Source organism: Salmo salar, chromosome 13 (assembly GCF_965601325.2).
Source record: "Salmo salar chromosome 13, fSalSal1, whole genome shotgun sequence".
Lineage (NCBI taxonomy): Eukaryota > Metazoa > Chordata > Actinopteri > Salmoniformes > Salmonidae > Salmo > Salmo salar.
The window spans coordinates 40,572,455-40,597,414 of NC_138303.1; the positions used below are offsets into that span (position 1 = coordinate 40,572,455).

At 40.0% G+C, this 24,960-nt stretch overlaps 1 protein-coding gene across 1 annotated transcript; it reads left to right on the forward strand.

Annotated features, from left to right (window-relative positions):
* Positions 1-6,158: 6,158 nt before the first annotated feature.
* On the forward strand, positions 6,159-14,178 carry LOC106567328 (trypsin). The gene is made up of 5 exons (XM_082959724.1): positions 6,159-6,174; positions 8,127-8,286; positions 11,219-11,360; positions 12,954-13,220; positions 13,505-14,178. The coding sequence occupies exons 1-5, from the start codon at positions 6,159-6,161 to the stop codon at positions 13,673-13,675; spliced, it is 756 nt and encodes a 251-aa protein (XP_082815850.1). The 3' UTR covers positions 13,676-14,178.
* The last annotated feature ends 10,782 nt before the right edge of the window (positions 14,179-24,960 follow it).

The window sequence follows — 24,960 nt, forward strand, 5'->3', positions numbered from 1 at the left end:
AAATTTGTGCACAACTTTTGAGAGAAATAAGCTTTTTGTTTGTATGGAACATTTCTGGGCTCTTTTATTTCAGCTCATGAAACATTGGACCAACACTTTACATGTTATATTTTTGTTCAGTTTATATTGGCACCCTTGACAGATGGAATGGCTCATAGCAGCAGGAGCCTACAGTATATCCTATTTCTGAAGCGTGGGGCAGCTGGATGTACAAGTACACCACCTGGACAGGATGCTAGTCTATCGCAGGGCCAAGATAACTGCCCACAAATGCTTATTGTAGCCATCAATGAGCTTGCTGCACTTTTCTACTGCAAGCTTGGCCCTCTGTTGAGCTGCAAACTGCTCCAATTCTGCAAAGTTTGAGGGGTGACTTCAACCAACTGCTGCTTTCAATGTGATTCAGACCTGCACTCAACGTTGGCCACTACAGAACATACAGTATCGCCATTTCTTCTTGAACCATTCCTGGGTGTTTTAACGTGTTTGGGGTAATTGTCCTGCTGAAAGACGCATACTCTTCGGAGACCCAGTTGTTGGATACTAGGTTGAACATTGGAGTCCAAAACACCTTGATTTCATGATGTCTTGCACACGTTTAAGGGCCCCAGTACCAGAGGCAGCAACCCCACAGCATCATTGATCCTCCCACATGTTTGATGCAAGGGTGTTCTTTTCTTTGAATATTTCATTTGGAACCAAATAAAACATTCAAAGAATTGTAAACCTAAGTTTCAAAAAGGAAAATTGTTTGTGTAATGTTGAAAATCCAATAAAATGGTATGGGAGACCAAAATATTATTTCAATGTCAAGTGATTTTTGAAGAAATGTGGAATTATTGAATTTATATACTTGTCCACTATAGTTAGAGTGTCATTGTGATAACCGTTTACATTGTTGTCTGATCCCATCTCTGATTCTATATTCCACACCTTGATAGGAAAATTACCAAGAGACAGAAACAGTTTTGTAGGTCAATTCTAAGCCAACTCTTTTGTTACTCACAAATACACGGAGGACTGAGGAGTTGTACTATGAATATACTTGTTGCAAACCAGGCCTGAGTTCCTGAATGAACAAGCCTATTGACACAAATTGACAAAACAACATCTGACAGTTCCCTATAGCACTCATCACTGCTGTGACTGTAACGCAGATTAACCTCTCCATCCCTATACAGTATGTTATTAAGCCACTCGCTACTTGCTATCAGTCACTCTTCTGCTTGATGGTTGTGACCAAGGAGCAGTGGTGGAAAAAGTATTAAATTGTCATACTTGAGTAAAAGTAAATATATCTTAATAGAAAATGTCTCAAGTAAAAGTAAAAGTCGCCCAGTAAAGTACTACTTGAGTAAAAGTCTACAATTATCTTGTTTTTAAGTATGGTGGTGGAAAAAGTACTCAATTGTCATACTTGAGTAAAAGTAAAAAGTAAAAGTAAATGCTATACATCCAATTCCTTATATTAAGCACACAAGACCGGCACAATTATTTAAATTTTTCGGACAGCCAGGGGCACACTCGGACATCATTTACAAACATGGTATTTGTGTTTAATGAGTTCATCAGATCGGATTCAGTAGTGATGATGACAACGCGTTATATTGTTAGGTGCGTGAATTGGATCATAATTCTGTCTTGCCTGAGCATTAAAATTGTAACGAGTACTTTTTGGTGTCAGGGAAAATATATGGAGTAAAAAGTACATATTTGCTTAAGGAATATAGTGGAGTAAAAGTAGAAGTTGTCAAAATGTAAATAGTACGGTAAAGTACCAACCACAAAAAACGACTTAATACTTTAAAGTATTTTTACTTAAGTACTTTACACCACTACCAAGGACTGTGATTTACTAATGGCTGTTGAGGTGGTCCAAGGGCAGACAGTGGCTCATGACTCTGCTTTATATACGGGCCTTTGTAGCACCCTGTTCCAATTATGCTCTTACGGTAAATTGGGTTTATTAAGGTCATGTTCATCTTTTCCTGAAAGGAAAAGTAGAGCGTGTCACATTACTGTGTATATCACACTATTTGCAATTCAACAGTATACGTTTGCAATATTTTCCACATATTCAGAAATGAAATAATCGACATTTTGAAGAAAGCATTATGCAGTACATTATGCAAAAGCATGTTCTTTCCTGGTTGCCAATGTGTTAGTGAGATCACATTATTATATAGATACATTGTGTGAAATGATATACAGTCATGACTCTGTATATAAAATTATTGTATTTTTCCAGAAGGATATGTTACAGAATAAAGGATATATAGAATACTGTATGCACATGTTAGGGTGTAATCAACTTTCTAAGATTTAATATAATTTGTCCTAATGTAAATCAAGATAAACACAAAACATTTCTGGATTACAGTATATGTAAGAAGGAATTAACAGAGTATTTATGTTTGACCTTTTTAGATTCCGGAACTGGAATTTAGTGAGCGCATGGTCCACTGATATCTATCTGGTACATAAACTTAAATAACAGACACCTGAGCTGGACTGTAAGGTAAATTCATCTCGATATCAAATATTGTTACAGGTCAGGGGTTAAAACAGTGAGGTCACCGTCAGACAGACAGGCAGGATTAGGGTAAATTCCACTGAAATTCCAGTTCATTTTCTTTACAAAAAGGAAAATTGGAATTTCAGTTTTACTTCTTGAATTGACTGAATTAATATGGTATTGACCCCAATTATCCATGACCCCAGGGATATGAAGATGGGGTAATGCCCTTGCACCGTGGAAAAACAGCTTTGGTCAGCACCCAGAGGATGAGCAGCAGAGAGAAGGAGGGAGGGAGGTTGCTTGCTGTGTCAGACAGTGTCAGATGCAAATTAGCTGGCTGAGGGCCATTAGCTGGCTGAGGTCAGGAGGCCCACCAGGAGAAGGTGGCACTGGTGAGAGAGAAAGAGAGAGGGAGACAAAGAGAGAGAGAGAAATACAGAGAGAGAGGGTGCGTAAAATGGCACTATGAGCCCTGTCAATGCTCTGTGCTCCATTTTTAATGATACCCTAGCCAGGCCTGTTGGGAAGATGTACTGGGCCAAGCCTGAGGCAGTACACTGCTGCGGCTCAGTCAAACGGTAGTCAATCACTCCAGACAGTAGAGATCAATAAGAAAAGGCACAATAATGATGAAGAGCTGAGAAACCTCACTCTTCACTCTCTTTTTCATTAAGACATGAAGTCGACCCATTTCTCATACACATTGGTGGTACAGCCCATTTCTCATACACATTGGTGGTAGAGCCCATTTCTCATACACATTGGTAGTGCTTTGGCTGTAAAACGCTCACCAGGGGCGATCTTATGGTAAGACAGTGTATTGCATTTAGGCCCTAGACAAAACGCATAGCAGGTTGCTGCATTTATTCAGAATGTTTACACCTACACCAGTGTGTTGAACATTTTACAAAAACACATTTACTTGAAGAACAATGCAGATGCAAAGTTTGATATCAGAATGACGGCACAGACAGCACAAACCGTAATTTTGTTACACAACTTTGCAGCTGCGCTGTTCTTCAAGTAAATTGATTTTTGTAAAATGTTCCGTGGAAATTGTTAAAATTAGTCTTTGTGCATAGAATTGTATGATTTGTTTAACTTTGCAATCATTGATTTTATGTTTGGCATATATTTTAAAGTGAAAAATCTGAGTCTCAGCGTCACTCTGTTTCCGTGGAAATTGCCCCTTTGTCCCTGGGAAACTAGAGAAAAACATCTCCCCAGCCCAGCAGCAATCAGCAGCCTAACATTTCTTCCTTTCTAATCATTAGAAAAGACTGAAAAGGTCACAGTACAGGTTATGCCAGGGGGTGTAGGCTTTACATTGCAGCTGCTGCTTCAGTTACAGTGCATTCGGAAAGTATTCAGACCCCTTGACTTTTTCTACATTTTGTTACATTACAGCCTTATTCTAAAATTGATTCAATTCAATGTGTTCCTCATCACTCTACACACAATACACCATAATGACAAAGTGAAAACAGATTTTTTTTTAAACGTTTGCAAATGTTATACAAATAAAAAACAGAAATACCTTATAAGTATTCAGACCCTTTGTATGAGACTTGAAATTGTGCCCCAATTTCCATTGATCATCCGTGAGATGTTTCTCCAACTTGATTGGAGTCCACCTGTGGTAAATTCAATTGATTGGACATGATTTGGAAAGGCACATACCTGTCTATATAAGGTCCCACAGTTGACAGTGCATGTCAGAGCAAAAACCAAGCCATGAGGTTGAAGGAATTATCCGTAGTGCTCCGAGACAGGATTGTGTGGAGGAACAGATCTGGGAAAGGGTACCAAAACATTACGGCAGCATTGAAGGTCCCTAAGAACACAGTGGCATCCATCATTCCTAGATCTGGCCACCTGGCCAAACTGAGCAATCGGGGGAGAAGGGCCTTGGTTAGGGAGGTGACCAAGAACCTGATGGTCACTCTGACAGAGCTCCAGAGCTCCTCTGTGGAGATGGGAGAACCTTCCAGAAGGACAACCATGACTTCAGCACTCCACCAATCAGGCTTTTATGGTAGAGTGGCCAGATTGAAGACACTCCTCAGTAAAAGGCACATGACAGCCCGCTTGGAGTTTGCCAAAAGTAAGATTCTCTGGCCTGATAAAACCAAGTTTAAACTCTTTGGCCTGAATGCCAAGTGTCACGTCTGGAGGAAACCAGGCACCATCCCTATGGTGAAGCATGGTGGTGGCAGCATCATGCTGTGGGGATGTTTTTCAGCGGCAGGGACTGGGAGACTAGTCAGGATCTAGTCCTGAGCTACAGGCCTTCCCTGTAGCTCAGTTGGGAGAGCATGGGATTTGCAACGCATGGTGTTTGCAACGCCAGGGTTGTGGGTTCGATTCCCACGGGTGGCCAGCACAGGAAAAAAAAAAAAAAAAAAAACATGTATGAAATGTATGCATTCACTACTGTAAGTTGCGCTGGATAAGAGTGTCTGCTAAATGACTAAAATGTAAAAAATGAGGATCGAGGGAAAGATGAACAGAGCAAAGTACAGAGAGATCCTTGATGAAAACCTGCTCCAGAGTGCTCAGGACCTCAGACTGGAGCGAAGGTTCACCTTCCAACAGGACATCGACCCTAAGCACACAGCCAAGACAACACAGGAGTGGCTTCAGTCTCTGAAGGTCCTTAAGTCGCCCAGCTAGAGTCCAGTCTTGAACCTGATCGAACATCTGGACAGACCTGAAAATAACTGTGTAGTGACGCTCCACATCCAACCTGACAGAGCTTGAGAGGATCTGCAGAGAAAAATCTCCCCAAATACAGGTGTGCCAAGCTTGTAGCGTCATTCCCAAGAAGTCTCGAGGCTGTAATCGCTGTCAAAGGTACTTCAACAAAGTACTGAGTAAAGGGTCTGAGTACTTATGTAATTTTTTTAAATAAATGTGCAAACATTTCTATAAACCTGTTTTTGCTTTCATTATGGGATATTGTGTGTAGCTTGATAAAAAACAACAACAACAATTTAATTCATTTTAGAATAAGGCTGTAATGTAAACAAAATGTGGAAAAAGTCAAAGGGTCTGAATACTTTCCGAATGCACTGTATATATTGTTTCAGGACGACAGGGTGGCCATGGAAACGGACATCGGAACTAAGAAACCTGAGAATACTGTTGAGTTCCGAGATCCATTCACCTTAAGATTGGATTAGTGTAGCACAGGTCAAGGTGAACGTCTCTGTCCGGCCTCTCCTTTGTTTCAACATGGACCTGCCTTCAGTTTTACTATGTATACTTCTGGAAGTCCTTGCTGTGCGCTGTAAGCAAATGTTTCATTTTCTATTTTCTGGTTAATTTACTGTTGTAGTACGTGGCTGCGCTTGGATGACTAGTCCGTTGAATGCTGATTTTATGATTGAATGTGAAAAGACGAAGGTAAAAAAAAGTAGAAAGGATTATAGTAGAATTTGCTCATTGTTAGTCATAATATCATAAGCTTTAACAGTTTTTCTATGTTCTGTATTTATTTTTTCTGATGTCATATACCCCTTGGGACTATCTTTTTGACAATTATTTGTCACTGTCATTTTTATCTAGAGAGGATTATTGCTACAGTTGATTTGTTTGTAATTAGGAATCCTAATTTAGAAATGAAATCACTTTGACAGTTATGGCTGAGGTCCAAAGTGGGAAGAGTCATTTATCGCAAATGTCAGGCTCACTCTCATCTGAAAAGGCAAGTTAGGATGTCGGACTTATTTGTCTGACCAAACAATTATTGACAAGCTACGTTTTCACCCAAACACTCCCGAGGTGATTTTCTTCTAATACTATTTTTAGCTTCTTTAACAGATGCTCAATAATGCATTTTTACTCTAGCAATTTTTTTCACATATCAATTACAGGAAAGAGGCATTGTATGTATCCAAGTTCCAAAGTGCATTTCAGTTATACCTTTGGATTGAAAAACTATGGAAGCAACGCATGTTTATTAAACCATGGAACTTCAAGGTAGTTTCAGATTAGTGTCTTCAAACACATGCTCTCTGTGCCTTATAGTTCTTGTTCATTATGTGTTGGTTCCCTAGGTCTTAGTTCCATAGACTTACATATATCATTAACGTGCTAGTTCTCATACTATGTTCTCATACTGTGGTAGACAGGACATAGTCATCATCCATTTCAAGCACATACTGTACCTGAATAAGGGTGCAGACTATGCAGCTTGGCATTTACTGAGATGACTCCTGTACTGGAGGCAGCTCTGCGGAGTGTTCACTAGCTGGCAGAGCCACAAAGTCATAAAATCTGGTTTTAAACCTAACCTTAACACTAACCTTAACCACACTGCTATTCCTAATGCCTAACCCTAACCTTAAATGATGACCAAAAAGCACATTTTTGTTTCCATGAATTTTGACAATATAGCCAATTCTGACTTTGCAGCTCACCCATTACACTTATATTTGACGTTTTAATAATTTATTAGACGCTCTTCTCCAGAGCATTCATCTTAAGATAGCTAGATGGGACAACCACATACCATGTGGCAGAAACCACTCAGTTCTGCCTCCAGGGCAAGACTCATGACAATGAACGTTAACCAGTGGAGTCTATTCTGTGCTGGGTCATATTGTATAGGGTTACCTTTCCTGCTGCTTCTTACACGGAACTGTCTAATTATAGCATGGGACAGGATCAATATCCAGGAACCAAATGGAGCATTGGCTTTCATCCCATAGAGAGATCTCAGTTCCTGTCTGGTCTCTACCCACTGAGCACAGACGTCATTTCAACATCTAGTTTTGATTTATATTTGGTTGAGTTGCCAACTAATGTGAATTCAACGTGAAATCAACAAAAAATGGCACCATGTCATTGGATTTAGGTTGAAACTCCCTTACATTGAAGACTTTTGCAAATCCAATCAGTTTTCTACGTTGATTCAACGTCACCACGTTGATTTCTTTAGTTGAAATGATGTGGAAACAATGTTGTTTCAACCAGTTTTTTGCCCAGTGGGTGGTGCTCAAACCTGGGTTTTCTGTGTGTTAACATTATTAAATGCATACTGTACCTAGACTGTGTCCTAGACAATTTCCCCTCCTAGGACAATACAAAAAGACAAAAAGGTGGCAAGTATGATGCAGATAAACTTTAGTTAAGGTAGTACATGGACCTTAGTTCCCTCAGGAAAAATAACGTTTATTGTATCCTATCCTATCTTATCCTCTCCTATACATGATGAGTAAACAGACAACAGTAAAATGAGGGATGTTACTCTGAAACAGTCTTCGCAAGATGCTTTATATGTATAGATATTCACAGAAACAGCACAAGCAAAACAAAGCATGTCATGGAAAATAAGATCCAATCCAGGTCAAATTCAATATTGTCCCCCAAAACATGTTACCAACATGAGAGGCGACACTCTATAATGGCCACAGTGAAACGTGATTGATATTGACTCTGATTCTGTGCACGCCTGAGATTGGATTTTATTGATCTGTACAGCATCTGTGCCATAAAACCCTATGATGTTGTCTTTATGAGGTGTGTGCTGCCACAGTAACTGTTACAACCGTATGTGATTGTGTTGTGTACTATATGCTTATGTTTTTTTATTTTTATATCACAGGCCAGGAGCTGATACAAGGGCGTATAGTGGGAGGATATGCCCCTGCACCCCATTCCATCAAATACCTTGTATCAATACAGTCAACTAGAGGACAACACTTTTGTGGAGGATCCTTGATAAATAAATACTGGGTGCTCACAGCAGCACATTGTACTATAGGGTAAGTTCATTTTCATGTCCTTGTTTTGTCATTATTTGACCCCCCCCCTACTTTCTGTAATAGTAAGCTTTACATATGCATACAGTATGTATGTCACAAGTGCAAACCTGATCTAACCAGACTAAATTAACCAGGTCAGATATGATATAGTATACAGCATTACTCATTCTATAACTTAGTATTGATGGGAAATTATGTAGCTACGGTGGCCTCAAAAGTACAGTATTCAGGAACTGGGAAACAATATAATAGACTCATTGACACAGGGCAGCTCGACTTGACATCCATAAGAGTGTGTTTGTGGGTGTGTGTAAGTCAAGTCCATTAGCAGGTCCATGGACAGGTATCAGATTGTCCCAGCTGAAACGTATCAAGGCTGAGAGCAAGTGCCTGAAAGCGATACAGGCACGAAGCTCACAATGAGTGGTTTTGTGCCGTGATTCTGTGGCACAGCAATCTGACTCAAGCATCCCAGGGCCCAGAGGCTAATCGACGTACTTACATACTGTACTGTACTGACACCAAAACACAGAAGCTTTTGTTCGGGAAAGTGAATTTACACATTAACCCAAAAGGCAAGATTTATGTCTGTACATTTTTATGCATATTACATTTTTTTAAGAATAGAATCTAGGACAGATATTGTGATGCAAGCTATTACGGCTGAGCGACCTTTGTGACACTTTTTTGGGGTAACACGTTACTGTGGGTGTCGTTATGCATGCATTCATTAAGGCTTTATAACAGCTATATAACACATTTTAATATTTGTCATAAGCTGTCATAAGTACTTTTAAATAGTTATGAGTCACAGTATGAGATGTTCTAAAACCGGTTATAATGGGTGTTAAAAATGACCGTTCGTCCTGTTGTCATATGCTCTGTCAACTGCTAATAAAAACTGCTATTACATCGTCTGCATGACAACTCATGCTACATAAGAGTCAAGATACCAGATTTTGTAACAGGGTGTTATGTAATTTACCAACCAGTATTACATTGAACGTAATGATGGGCGTCATAACCATGTCATATGGTGTGCACGGACAAGTACATTTTCATAAATTTTTAGATGTTATAAAACAGTTATGAGTGTGCTAATACACACAGGATGAGTTGAGAATATCACAAGTCTTGACAATTCAAAGGATCTCCAAGAGAAATGTGCAAATGGGAGCACAGATGTACTTAATACCAACAGCTTGCCAAAAAAACATTAAAATGTTGAAACTAAATGGATAACAAAACCAACTTTGCATGGGACACAACAGGATTTGTGACAGCTGTGAAAAAGGAATATTTGCAAGCTACAGTAACAATGACTGCTATATTATGAAAAAATGGCTTGTTAATCAGGTAATTGAGTAGTTAGTTTATGTTGCAATAGAGAGAAATAATAAGGGTGTCTTTTTGTAGGCACTAATGGAGGCTAACTCCGCTATGGCTCGTTGGGAAAAGATTATGGGGAAATTAATAGTTTTTTTGTAAGGTTTTGGATAAATGCTGAAAATAAGGTCTGTGGTAAACTAACTGTCAGAGAAATGGAACTACAACTAGCTAAAACTAAATCAAATTATTTTTTACGTATATCCCAAAACCCCATTATTTTCTCCATTAATTTCCCCCACAGGAATGGCTAATGAACCAGAGGTAGAAAATGCTAACTCATTTAGTTTTTTTAGGACTACAAGCTGGTGAGCTTTATTGCAGCATTTCGCTGACCCACCGACGGCTAGCTATCTAGCAATCTGCTAGCGCTAGCTAGCTAACTTTACTAGCTACAGGTGGAGTTAAAAAACTCTGTAGCACATTACACATTAACATTCTCTTTCAGTTTAAACACAATTACCTTTTCATGTTAATACACATTATTTAACTCAAGCAAAGTAACATTATTGTTAACCATGTTATTTTCTGTAGCTAGTGCCACATGAGCCAATATCTCTTCTCCTATCTTATTTCCCACCTTTCTTCTGATTTCAGCAATATGATTCGCTGGCACGAGAGCTCTCAATAACATTTCATTGGATCTCCAAACTGTCCATGAATTTTCAGCTATGTGATTCGCTGACACAAAGCAGATCCAATGAAAAGTTATTAAGAGCCCTTCGGTCAGATAATCATATCGATGAAATCGGAAGAAGGGTCAAAAGAAGGGTTCCTACTTATTTGAATTTAATGAGTTAGCCACCATGCTAGAGTGGCTAATGCCTAGGAATGCTAAATGTTGCATATCACGTTCAGCCAATCACGCTGCAGCAGTCTGTTGTTTACCCCTGGCTGAATGCGGAGCGCAACATTAGCTACTCCAGCATGGTGATGGAAAATGGTGTTTCAAAAAGAAAGTATGCATATTTTCATCATTTTCTTCCCGCCTTCTTGCCATTAAATTGAGTTAAGGAGGAAATTGACGCCTTTGCAGCCTGAATGGACATGAACAGTCATTTTTAACACATCACATACTGTGACTCTTAAATTGCACCCAGAATAATTTATAAGGATAATTTAGTTGCTTATGGTAGCCTGCAGTTCCCAGGTTGGCCTTAAATTTGAGTTACCAAATGAGAGGGGGCAGCACTGAGCTAGACTGCAACGTTACTTCCTGGAGTAGCTCAAACTGTGCATATTACGTCTCCCTGAGACACAATCCATTTGGCTTCAATGCGCTATTGAGTCTTCACATGGGATTAAATGGTGTCACGTGATTTATGGCTTTGTCCATTCATATATATAGTCATTGGCAAAGTGTTACCCTAATTAGTTAAAAACTATGTTGGTTGAGCTACAGTTATGCTCCGGTGGAATGAAAAATACTGCTGAACAGTAATTTCCTCCAGTTTGTCAACACATATGATAAGGCCTACTGTGTATATCCATGGTTGGCTCTGCATTAACTTGGAAGTAAATACAAATATGTCTCTTTCCTTTACAGGGTGGAACAAATTATGATAGTAGCAGGAGACTATTCAGTAAGCATGTATGAAGGGACAGAACAGTTCTTCATACCCCAGCTCTTAATACCCCACCCCCAGTACAACAAGATTACAAACAACGCAGACATTATGCTTATCAAGGTAAAAGAGAGGAAGAAATACTAGTAATATCTGTAGTATCTAGGTAGGTAGTATACTATACCAATTGTACCACCCTTTGCCTTGATGACAGCTTTGCACACACTTGGCATTCTCTCAACCAGGAATGGAATGCTTTTCCAACAGTCTTGAAGGAGTTCCCACATATGCAGAGCACTTGTTGGCTGCTTTTCCTTCACTCTGCGGTCCAACTCATCCCAAACCATCTCAATTGCGTTAAGGTCGACTGATTGTAGAGGCCAGGTCATCTGATGCAGCACTCCATCACTCTCCTTCTTGGTCAAATAACCCTTACACAGCCTGGAGGTGTGTTGGGTCATTGTCCTGTTGAAAAACAAATGATAGTTCCACTAAGCACAAACCAGATGGGATGGCGTATCACTGCAGAATGCTGTGGTAGCCTTGCTGGTTAAGTGTGACTTGAATTCTAAATCAATCATTGACAGTGTAACCAGCAAAGCACCCCCACACCATCACACCTCCTCCTCCATGCTTCACGGTGGGAACCACAAATGCGGAGATCATCTGTTCACCTACTCCGCATCTCTCAAACACACAATGGTTGGAACCAAAAATCTCAAATGTGGACTCATTATACCAAAGGACAGATTTCCACCGGTTTAATGTCCATTGATCATGTTTCTTGGCCCAATCAAGTCTCTTCTTCTTATTTGTGTCCTTTAGTAGTGGTTTCTTTGCAGCAATTCGACCATGAAGGCCTAATTCACGCAGTATCCTCTGAACAGTTGATGTTGAGATGTGTCTGTTACTTGAACTCTGTGAAGCATTTATTTGGGCTGGTAACGCTAATGAACTTATCCTCCAGCAGAGGTAACTCTGGGTCTTCCTTTCCTGTGGTGGTCCTCCTGTGAGCCAGTTTCATCATAGAACTTGATGGTTTTTGCAACTGCACTTGAAGAAACTTTCAAAGTTCTTGAAATGTTCTGGATTGACTGACCTTCATGTCTTTTAATTAAGGTAATGATGGACTGTCATTTCTCTTTGGTTATTTGAGCTGTTCTTGGCATATTATGGATTTGGTCTTTTACCAAATAGGTCTATCTTCTGTATACCACCCCTACCTTGTCACAAGACAACTGATTGACTCAAATGCATTAAGAAGGAAAGAAATTCCACAAATGAACTTTTAACAAGGCACACCTTGTTAATTGAAATGTATTCCAGGTTACTACCTCATGAAACTGGTTGAGAGAATGCCAAGAGTGTGCAAAGCTTCCATCTTGGCAAAGGGTGGCTATTTGAAGAATCTAAAATATATTTTGATTTGTTTAACACTTTTTTGGTTACTATATGATTCCATATGTGTTATTTCATAGTTTTGATGTCTTCACTATTATTCTACAATGTAGAAAATATTAAAAACAAAGAAAAACCCTTGAATGAGTAGGTGTGTCCAAACATTTGACTGGTACTGTACTTTTTCACTCAAGGCTTAGTTAAATGTCATCATTAGGTGTTTTATTACTCTTTGAAGGCCTTGGTAAAGGACAGAATTTTTTTTCTTCAAACCTAACCTGACCCACATTTCCTGTATCTGTCTCCATCTCTTTTCAGCTGAAAGCTCCAGTGTACCTGAATAGCTATGTGTCCATCGCTCCACTGCCCCGCCAGAGTGCCTCGGTGGCAGAGGGGCAATTATGCAGGGTGTCAGGCTGGGGGTTCACCAGCTCTAGTGGGGGACAGATACCCTCCTCCCTGCGCACAGTCAAACTTCCCATCGTCTCCACAGCCAAATGCAACAGCAGTGAGTCTTTCAATGGGAACATCACATCCACCATGATCTGTGCAGGCTACAGCGCTGGCAGAAAGGACGCGTGTAAGGTAGGACCCACGCTATAGTCACTAGGATAGGGTTTTACGATTTCTAATGCTATGGGTCGGATTATACCTAATACTAGACTAAAAAGCATGTTTAATACATATTTTCCATTGAGCATGGCTGTTAGTCGAGGGAGTAGGTTTAAGCTTGGTCCGTCAAACATGCCTTAAATCTTTAGGATATCTCGAAAAATCGAATTTGGCATCCAAATATTGATTGCCATTGCACACGGTATCAAGGATTTTGTGTCTCTAAACTCCAGGCTTTTGTCTGTCTGTTGTTTCAGGGAGATTCTGGGGGCCCACTGGTGTGTGAAGGTCGGATCTATGGTGTGGTTTCCTGGGGGATGGGCTGTGCCGATGCCAAGTATCCAGGAGTCTACACTGCTGTGTCAAAGTATCGCAGGTGGATAGACCGGACCATATTCAGCTACAACGGACGCTGCAGCAAGTATTAGAATCAAGTGTTTCTGTCTGAAACACTACCCTTATCTTGAACTTGAAACATTTCAGAGAGCTTGATGTGAAACACGTCAAATTTGGGGATAAAAAGTCTCCCAGTTTCATGTAGCTTTTCATTACTTTTATTTGTGTATATTGATTAGATTTATAAAAAATTGATAGAAACAGATAATTGACCATTCCCAACATGTTCTTGCAGTACAGTATGTTGCTACTTTTAGTCCCCTAGCAATGCTATTCCACAAAGCAACATGAAGAACAACTGATAAAATATAAATAATTTCAACAATAAAACATTTATTTAACCAGAGATGTAATGCCATGTTAACATGGTTAAGTTTATATGAAGACCAGTGTTATCAACCAGATAAGCATAAACTTGAATTAAGCAACTTCAAGTCTGAGAGGTGAGTGCATGTATATTTAGACTACATAGAATAGATCAATAATTGTGAAATTGTAAGTGTGTTATAAAAAACTGAAGTGAACTGTATGTTTTCCTTGTTTTATATAATACATAACTACCAATTCAAGGTGGACTGGTTTTATTTTCACAATTTGTATTACAAGGGTGTCATCCAGATTTAATTGAGGAATCAAATTCTGGACAGTCATATTTACAAAAAACATTGTGGAGTAGAACTGTTATCAACTTCCAAAGTTGCCGAACAAATATCCCAGCTGTACCCATAATTGTATTTATTTATTTAACCCTTATTTTACCAGGTAAGTTGACAGAGAACACATTCTCATTTAGCAACAAACTGGGTAATAGTTACAGGGGAGAGGAATGAGCCAATTAGAAGCTGGGGTTGATTAGGTGGCCATGATGATATGAGGGCCAGTGTCACGTCCTGACCATGGTAAGCTGTTATTTTCTATGGTAGAGTAGGTCAGGGCATGACAGGGGGGGTTATTCTATGTGTTCTGTTTCTATGTTCTTAGGTTCTAGTTTTTGTATTTCTATGTTGGTTTGTTTGGGACATCTCGAATTAGAGGCAGCTGGTCCTCGTTGTCTCTAATTGGAGATCATACTTAAGTAGGGGTTTTTCTTCCTGGCTTTTGTGGGTGATTATTTTTGACTAGTGTTTGTTTCTCTGCACCTTGGTCCTCTCCTTTTGACAGCCGTGACAGCCAGATTGGAAATGTAGCCAAGACACCAGGGTTAACACCCCTACTCTTGTCTGCTCATTGGTGGTGATCATCAACAAATCAGCTTGAATGCTGATGTTTTGATATTCATCTCTAGCCCTGAGACTTCTTGTTAATACTATTGAATTACTCAGCGAATTCTCAGGCTACAAGATTAATTTAACTAAATCAGAGGCTATGCCACTTGGTAGTCTTCCCTCTGTACCTATTACCTCTCCCCCCTTTCCTTTTAAATGGTCTCCCTCAGGTTTTACATATCTGGGTATATTTGTAACTTCTAAATTCCAGCAAATGTACAAAGCCAATTTTGTTTCCCTGTTTGATACAATAAGACAGGATCTGGAGCGCTGGAACTGTCTTCCGATTTCATGGTTGGTTAGAATAAACATTTGACCTGGACTACTTTACCCAATCCAAATGATCCCAGTCTTACTTTCCAATAACGTAATAAACAATTTAAGTGGCTGGTTAAGTTCCTTCATATGGAGTAAACACAAGCCAAGACTTGACAATATTGCAGCTGCCAGGTTCTATGGGCGTCTTGGATCTTCCCAATATTAGGTTTTTATCAGTGGTGTGCCCACTGATGTTTTATTTCTGACTGGATCACAAATGATGACTCCTCTATTTGGTTAGATATTGAGACTTCTTTTTCAAAATACCCCTTGCAGGATATTTTATTTTTCAGAAGGTTAAAGCCTGTAAAAGATCACTGCAATAATCCCATTACACTGAACACACTCAAAGCATGAAGGTCAGTTCAATGTTTTTTGGGAAAGTCCAAACTAACCTCTGCTCTTATCCCAATTCTTAACAACCCAGATTTTCTACCAGGATTGCTGGATGCTGACTTTAACATTTCGCTTAATAAGGGCATAGGCAGACTACATTTCTTATTCGCTGATAAGATTTTAATTTCATTTGAGCAGATGGTTGAGAAATATTGACTTCCAAAGCAGGACTTTTTTCACTTTCTACAAGCAAGACATTATAACTTGAAGATCACCACCTTAATTGGCAACCCTGATGTGTCTATCATTGAAATAATGCTATTTTTCTCACAAAGAGAAATGTTTGTAAGTTTATTTTATGATGCTTTGAGGTCCTTTTCTACTGTTGACACACAGAGGGTCAAGTGAGTGTGGGAGAAAGAATTGTCTGTTACTACCGACGAGGAGATGTGGGAGGACATTTGGAGATACATGTATGCAAAAGCAATATCTATCTGTAGTCGTACTAGAGCAATCCAATTAAGTATAATACACAGATTGCATATAACCACAAATCGCAAAACATCCTTTTACAGTAGATTCATGACAAGGTCCCTTCTATTAAGGATTGGATAAGAAACTATTTGAATGGGTGCCATTGAAATATCTGACATGTACATTCAATTCTAAAACAGATCAGTTCAACAAAGTGTGGGAACCTTATTTACATGACCTAGAACTTAATTTATCAGCTATTATGCTGCATCGATTTTCTTAGAAGGGTGGTTGTTTACTTTTCGCTGGATTACACCCTACGTTCCATGTGTTGGACCTGATTCCTATATTTAAACTGAGCTTTTGTGTTTACTTTCTGTCTGTATGTTCATTTAATATATACCTTTTTTCTTTGTTATTCTTGTTTTATCTTTGTTACTATATCTCTTAATATGGGAGAAAATTGTGATATTCCAATAGAAATACTGTTACAAAAAAAGAAAACACCCCTACTCTTATGATAATTGACATGGGATCTTTAAGGAACACAGAGAGTCAGGACACCCGTTTAACATCCCATCTGAAAGACAGCACCTTACATAGGGCAATGTCCCAAATCACTGCCCTGGGGCATTGGGATATTTTTTTTTTAGACCAGAGGAAAGAATGCCTCCTACTGGCCCTCCTATTCCAGCGGCATCTGGTCTCCCACCCAGGGACTGACCAGGCCCAACCCTGCTTAGCTTCAGCGGCAAGCCAGCAGTGGTACGCAGGGTGGTATATTCAGTAATACACTGGGAGTGGGTTAATTACAGAAATAAAATTCAGTGAAACATGGCTACCCAGCTCGTTAGGGATGTGCATCAATCTTCATTACTCGTTTTCTGAGATACAACAGCGTCCTTATGTAGCTAACCATGTGATTCAAAATTAAGTCGGCAGTTGCTCAACAGCACGACTGCACTAATTTCTGTCTCAAACATTTGTACAGTAACCCTCATCTATACTTCATCCGGATATCACGGCCACTCTGTTTGCTTAAGGTCACCATCTTTAATAATATGGTTGTAGATGGTGCTCTTTGCTTGATGAATTACCTCAAGACTGGGGTGGAACCCTAATGAAATATGCATAGAGTCAGGCTTGGCTCTGCACTGCAATTTCTTCTAATGTAATGACTAAGACTTTAATAGATTCCCTCACCCTGCCTGGCGGAAGTGTAAACACTCAACAAAACAGCTGTGATTCCAGGAAGGACCCGCCTGCCTCTCCTAGAGACTGCCTTAACACCTTGGAGAATATGTACAGAATCGAGCAACTCCTGATAGCGCTAGGCGTATCACAACAGAATGAATAGTTGATAGCCTGCTTAATGGGCCTCTCTGGTTTCACTGCTGTTGGCCAGGCGTCATATAATATGATTGACATGTTTCTTGGCCTTTTTAAAACTTTGCAAGTGGTTACAAAAGAGTATTTACCATTGTGCCACTGCCATCTTTAGAATGGGTCTACAGGGTATATCTAACGTATCATCTGACATTTGACCATTTTAGTTTGCCATATAACATTAACCTCAAAGAAATGTTTTTGTTGTGTTTGTTCGTTGAATAAAGAGTATAGTAGGCTATCGATTCTGGCACAGACAAACAAGGAATCCCAGGGGAAAGGGCTTTGTGACTGCGAAGACAAAGCTTGTTATATAGTTTGGGGAATGAAAATGGACTTCCATAAACTAGGCCAGGCAGTAATATCCATATTTCCATAACTGATGTGTTGGATCATTTTTTTTACATTACATCCTATGTGAGAGATTTGTGACAGAGATTTGTGACATACACATATATACAAAAGTATGTGGACACCCCTTCAAATGAGTGGATTTGGCTATTTCAGCCACATGCCACACCCACAGCCATGCAATCTCCATAGACAAACATTGGCAGTAGAAAGGCCTTACTGAAGAGCTCGGTGACTTTCAATGTGGCATTGTTATGGGTTGCCACCTTTCCAACAAGTCAGTTCGTCAAATTTCTGCCATGCTAGAGCTTACCCGGTCAACTGGAAGTGCTGTTATTGTGAAGTGGAAACGTCTAGGAACAACAACGGCTCAACCCGAGAAGTGGTAGGCAGAACGGGACACAGAACGGGACAACTGAATGCTGAAGTGCGTAGCACGTAAAATTGTCTGTCATCTGTTGCAACACTAACTATCGAGTTCCAAACTGCCTCTGGAAGCAACGTCAGCACAAAAACTGTTCGTCGGAGCTTCATGAAATGGATTTCCATGGCCCAGCAGCCGCACACAATAATAAGATCACTTTGCGCAATGCCAAGAGTGGTGTAAAGCTCAGCAGTGGAAGCGTGTTCTCTTGAGTGATGAACCCCGCTTCACCATCTGGTAGTCAGACAGACAAATCTGGGTTTGACAGATGCCAGAAGAACGCATAGTGCCAACTGTAAAGTTTGTTGGAGAGCCTCCCGAGTGGCGCAGCGGCCTAAGGCACTGCATTGCGATGCTTGAGGCTTCACTATAGCCCCGGCTTCGATCCCAAGCTTTGTCACATCTGGCTGTGACCGGGAGACCCATGAGGCGGTGCACAAATGGCCCATTGTCATCCTGGTTAGGGGAGGGTTTGGCCGGCTGGGATGTCCTTGTCCCATTGCGCTCTAGTGACTCCTTGTGGTAGGCTGGGTACCTGCAAGCTGATTTCAGTTGGCAGCTGTTCTGTGTTTCCTCCAACACATTGGTGTGGCTGACTTCTGGGTTCAACAAGAAGTGCGGCTTGGCAGGGTCGTGTTTCAGAGGACGCATGGCTCTTGACCTTTGACTCTCCTGAGTCTGTACAGGGGTTGCATTGATGGGACAAGACTGTAACTACCAATTGGGGAGAAAAAGGGGTAAAAGTACAAACAACATCAACAAAAAAGTATAGTGGAGGAATAATGGTCTGGGGCTGTTATTCATGGTCCATGCTCCTTAGTTTCAGAAAAATCTTGCGAGATTGGTGTGGAACAATTTACACAGAGCCCTGACCTCAACCCGTTCAACATCTTTGGGATGATTTGGAAAGCCCCGAGCCAGGCCTAATCGCCAAACATCCCTGCCTGACCAAACTAATGCTCTTGTGGCTGAATGGAAGCAAGTCTCTGCAGCAATGTTCCAAAATCTATCGGAGGGCCTTCCCAGAAGAGTGGAGGTTGTTATAGCAGTAAAGGGAAGACAAACTCCATATTCATGCCCATGATTTTGGAATGAGATGTTAGACGAGCAGATGTCCACATAATTTTGGTAATGTGTATATATATTATTGTATACAGTACCAGTCAAACGTTTGGACACACCTACTCATTCAAGGGTTTTTCTTTATTTTTTACTATTTTCTACATTGTAGAATAATAGTGAAAACATCAAAACTATGAAATAACATATATGGAATCATGTAGTAACCCCAAAAATGGTTAAACAAATCAAAATATATTTTATATTTGAGAATCTTCAAAGTAGCCACCCTTTGCCTTGATGACAGCTTTGCACACGGCCAAACCCATTCAGCTTCATGAGGAATGCTTTTCCAACAGTCTTGAAGGAGTTCCCACATATGCTGAGCACTTGTTGGCTGCTTTTCCTTCACTCTGTGGTCCAACTCATCCCAAACCATCTCAATTGGGTTAAGGTTGACTGATTGTAGAGCCCCCCCCCCCCCCCCTTTAAAAGATTTAGATGCACTATTGTAAAGTGGTTGTTCCACTGGATATCATAAGGTGAATGCACCAATTTGTAAGTCACTCTGGATAAGAGTGTCTGCTAAATGACTTAACCTGTTAGGGCTAGGGGGCAGTATTGACACGGCCGGATAAAAAACGTACCCGATTTAATCTGGTTACTACTCCTGCCCAGTAACTAGAATATGCATATAATTATTGGCTTTGGATAGAAAACACCCTAAAGTTTCTAAAACTGTTTGAATGGTGTCTGTGAGTATAACAGAACTCAAATGGCAGGCCAAAACCTGAGAAGATTCCATGCAGGAAGTGGCCTGTCTGACAAGTTGTGTTTCATCTTGGCTCTTTTTATTGAAGACTGAGGATATTTGCTCTAACGTGACACTTCCTACGGCTCCCATAGGCTCTCAGAGCCCGGGAAAAAGCTGAACGATATCGAGGCAGCCTCTGGCTGAAACACATTATCGCTTTTGGCAAGTGGCCGATCAGAGTACTATGGGCTTAGGCGCGTGCCCGAGTCGACCCCATGCTTTATTTTCTTTCGTCTGTTTACCTAAACGCAGATTCCCGGTCGGAATATTATCGCTTTTTTATGAGAAAAATTGCATAAAAATTGATTTTAAACAGCGGTTGACATGCTTCGAAGTACGGTAATGGTATATTTAGAATTTTTTTGTCACGAATTGCGCCATGCTCGTCACCCTTATTTACCCTTTCGGATAGTGTCTTGAACGCACGAACAAAACGCCGCTGGGTGGATATAACTATGGATTATTTTGAACCAAACCAACATTTGTTATTGAAGTAGAAGTCCTGGGAGTGCATTCTGACGAAGACAGCAAAGGTAATAACATTTTTCTTATAGTAAATCTGACTTTGGTGAGTGCTAAACTTGCTGGGTGTCTAAATAGCTAGCCCTGTGATGCCGGGCTATCTACTGAGAATATTGCAAAATGTGCTTTCACCGAAAAGCTATTTTAAAATCGGACATATCGAGTGCATAGAGGAGTTCTGTATCTATAATTCTTAAAATAATTGTTATGCTTTTTGTGAACGTTTATCGTGAGTAATTTAGTAAATTCACCGGCAGTGTTCGGTGGGAATGCTAGTCACATGCTAGTCACATGCTAATGTGAAAAGCTGGTTTTTGATATAAATATGAACTTGATTGAACAAAACATGCATGTATTGTATAACATAATGTCCTAGGGTTGTCATCTGATGAAGATCATCAAAGGTTAGTGCTGCATTTAGCTGTGGTTTGGGTTTATGTGACATTATATGCTAGCTTGAAAAATGGGTGTCTGATTATTTCTGGCTGGGTACTCTGCTGACATAATCTAATGTTTTGCCTTTGTTGTAAAGCCTTTTTGAAATCGGACAGTGTGGTTAGATTAACGAGAGTCTTGTCTTTAAAATGGTGTAAAATAGTCATATGTTTGAAAAATTGAAGTTTTTGCATTTTTGAGGTTTTTGAATAACGCGCCACGGGATTACACTGGCTGTTACGTAGGTGGGACGATTTGGTGCCACCTACCCTAGAGAGGTTAAATGTAAATGTAAATGTTCTGATGCAGCACTCCATCACTCTCCTACTTGGTCAAATAACCCTTACACAGCCTTGAGGTGTGTTTTGGGTCATTGCCCTGTTGAAAAACAAACTATAGTCCCACTAAGCACAAACCAGATGGGATGGCGTATCGCTGCAGAATGCTGTGGTAGCCATGCTGGTTAAGTGTGCCTTGAATTCTAAATAAATCATTGACAGTGTCACCAGCAAAGCACCCGCACACCATCACACCACCTCCTCCATGCTTCACGGTGGGAACCACACATGCAAAGATCATCTGTTCACATATTCTGCGTCTCAAAAAGACATGGCCGTTGGAACCAAAAATCTCAAATGTGGACTCGTCAGACCAAAGGACAGATTTCCACCGGTTTAATGTCCATTGCTCATGTTTCTTGGCCCAAGCAAGTCTATTCTTCTTATTTGTGTCCTTTAGTAGTGGTTTCTTTGCAGCAATTCACCATGAAGGCCTGATTCACGCAGTCTCCTCTGAACATTTGATGTTGAGATGTGTCTGTTACTTGAACTCTGTGAGGTGCAATCTGAGGTGCAGTTAATTGCTGATTTCTGAGGCTGGTAACTCTAATGAACTTATACTCTGAAGCAGAGATTACTCTGAGTATTCCTTTCCTGTGGCGGTCCTCATGAGTGCCAGTTTCATCATTGCAGTTGATGGTTTTTGCAACTGCACTTAACGAAACTTTCAAAGTTCTTGAAATGTTCCTTATTGACTGACCTTCATGTCTTAAAGTAATGATGGACTGTCATTTCTCTTTACTTATTTGAGCTGTTCTTGCCATAATATGGACTTGGTCTTTTACCAAATAGCAGTATCTTCTGTATACGACACCAACCTTGTCACACCACAACAAATGCATTAAGAAAATCTGCAAATTAACTTTTAACAAGGCACACCTGTTAATTGAAATGCATTCCAGATGACTACCTCATGAAGCTGGTTGAGAGAATGCCAAGATTGTGCAAAGCTGTCATCAAGGCAAAGGGTGGCTACTTTGAAGAATCTAAAATCTAAAATATATTTTGATTTGTTTAACACTTTTTTGGTTACTACATGATTCCATATGTGTTATTTCATAGTTTTGATCTCTTCACTATTATTCTACAATGTGTAAAATAGTCAAAATAAAGAAAAACCCTTGAATGAGTAGACGTGTCTAAACATTTGACTGGTACTATATATATATATATATATATATATATATATATATATATATATATCCTCATATCCATGGTCTTACATTTTTAGAAAGCAGTATGTTATTCAATTGTTTTATCTTATCTTTAACTCTGCATTGTTGCTTTGAATAAGTAAGCATTCCACTGTTCGTCTACACCCGCTGTCTACGAAGCATGCAATAAATAAATTGTTGTTTGATTTAAAGCAGCATAGCCTAATTGATGACCGCAATAGATGCCACTGAGAACCACAACAGAGGACACTTTTATCTGCTACTCACAGGTGTCCAGAGAGGTTAAATTCGAAGGATAATTGAATCAGTTATGACGTTACCATTAATGGATAACAAACGTTTTAACTGATTAAATTATCCTCTACAGTTCAGACTGTCATTAATACAGAAACATACCACTCAGAGTCAATTCTCCTGCCAAGATACAAACAGAGACAAAGCGATCCATTAGCTAATGTAGAAACATAAGTCATAGCTCCTGTATGGTTGAGAAGAACAGAACAGATTCCTCCAGTTAATAGTTGTCCTATCTCATAATTGGTCTGACAGACAGTCTCAAGCGTTTACAGCCAGTCAGCACTGAAACCAATTACCACTCAAATGATTGAGAGAGAAATCTAATCGACTCAAAATCAAATAAAAAATCAAATCACATGCTTGGTAAACAACAGGTGTAGACTTACAGTGAAATGCTTACTTACGGGCCCTTCCCAACAATGCAGAGAGAAAAAACATATCAACAATAGAAAAATAATAGCAGAGGAATAAATACACACTGGGTAGCCTAGCGATGACTTAGCTATACAGGGGGTACCAGTGCCGAGTTGCTATGCAGGGGTACGAGGTAGCGTAGCCTAGTGGTTAGAGTGTTGGACTAATAATCGAAAGATTGTGAGATCGAATCCCTGAGCCGACAAGGTACAAATCTGTCGTTCTGCCCCTGAATTTGTTCTTAACTCACTTGCCTAGTTAAATAAAGGTAAAAATAAATAAATTGAGATACAGTTGGAGGTTTACATACACATTTGCCAAATACATTTAAACTCAGTTTTTCACAATTCCTGACATTTAATCCTAGTAAAAATTCCCTGTTTTAGGTCAGTTAGGATCACTTTATTTTAAGAATGTGAAATGTCAGAATAATAGTAGAGAGAGTGATTTATTTCAGCTTTTATTTCTTTCGTCACATTCCCAGTGGGTCAGAAGTTTACATTCACTCAATTAGTATTTGGTAGCATTGCCTTTAAATTGTTTAACTTGGGTCAAACGTTTTGTGTAGCCTTCCACAAGCTTCCCACAATACGTTGGGTGAATTTTGGCCCATTCCTCCTGACAGAGCTGGTGTAACTGAATCAGGTTTGTAGGCCTCCTTGCTCGCACACACTTTTTCAATTCTGCCCAAATATTTTCTATAGGATTAAGTTCAGGGCTTTGTGATGGCCACTCCAATACCTTGACTTTGTTGTCCTTAAGCCATTTTGCCACAACTTTGGAAGTATGCTTGGGGTCATTGTCCATTTGGAAGACCCATTTGCAACCAAGCTTTAACTTCCTGACTGATGTCTTGAGATGTTGCTTCAATATAGCCACATCATTTTCCTCCCTCATGATGCCATCTATTTTGTGAAGTGCACCAGTCCCTCCTGCAGCAAAGCACCCCCACAACTTGATGCTGCCACCCCTGTGCTTCACGGTTGGGATGGTGTTCTTCGGCTTGCAAGCCTCCCCCTTTTTCCTCCAAACATAACGATGGTCATTATGGACAAACAGTTGTATTTTTTTTCATCAGACCAGAGGACACTTCTCCAAAAAGTACGATCTATGTCCTCATGTGCATTTGCAAACCGTAGTCTGGCTTTTTTATGGCGGTTTTGGAGCAGTGGCTTCTTCCTTACTGAGTGGCCTTTCAGGTCATGTCGATATAGGACTGGTTTTACTGTGGATATAGATACTTTTGTATTTGTTTCCTCCAGCATCTTCACAAGGTCTTTGCTGTTGTTCTGGGATTGATTTGCACTTTTCGCACCAAAGTACATTCATCTCTAGGAGACAGAACGCGTCTCCTTCCTGAGCGGTATGACGGCTGCATGGTCCCATGGTGTTTATACATGCGTACTATTGTTTGTACAGATGAACGTGGTACCTTCAGGCATTTGGAAATTGCTCCTAAGGATGAACCAGACTTGTGAAGGTCTACAATTTTTTTGTTGAGGTCCTGGCTGATTTCTTTTGATTTTCCCATGATGTCAAGCAAAGAGGCACTGAGTTTGAAGGTAGGCCTTGGAATACATCCACAGGTACATCTCCAATTGACTCAAATGCTGTCAATTAGCCTAACAGAAGCTTCTAAAGCCATGACATAATTTTCTGGAATTTTCCAAGCTGTTTAAAGGCACAGTCAACTTAGTGTAGTAAATTTC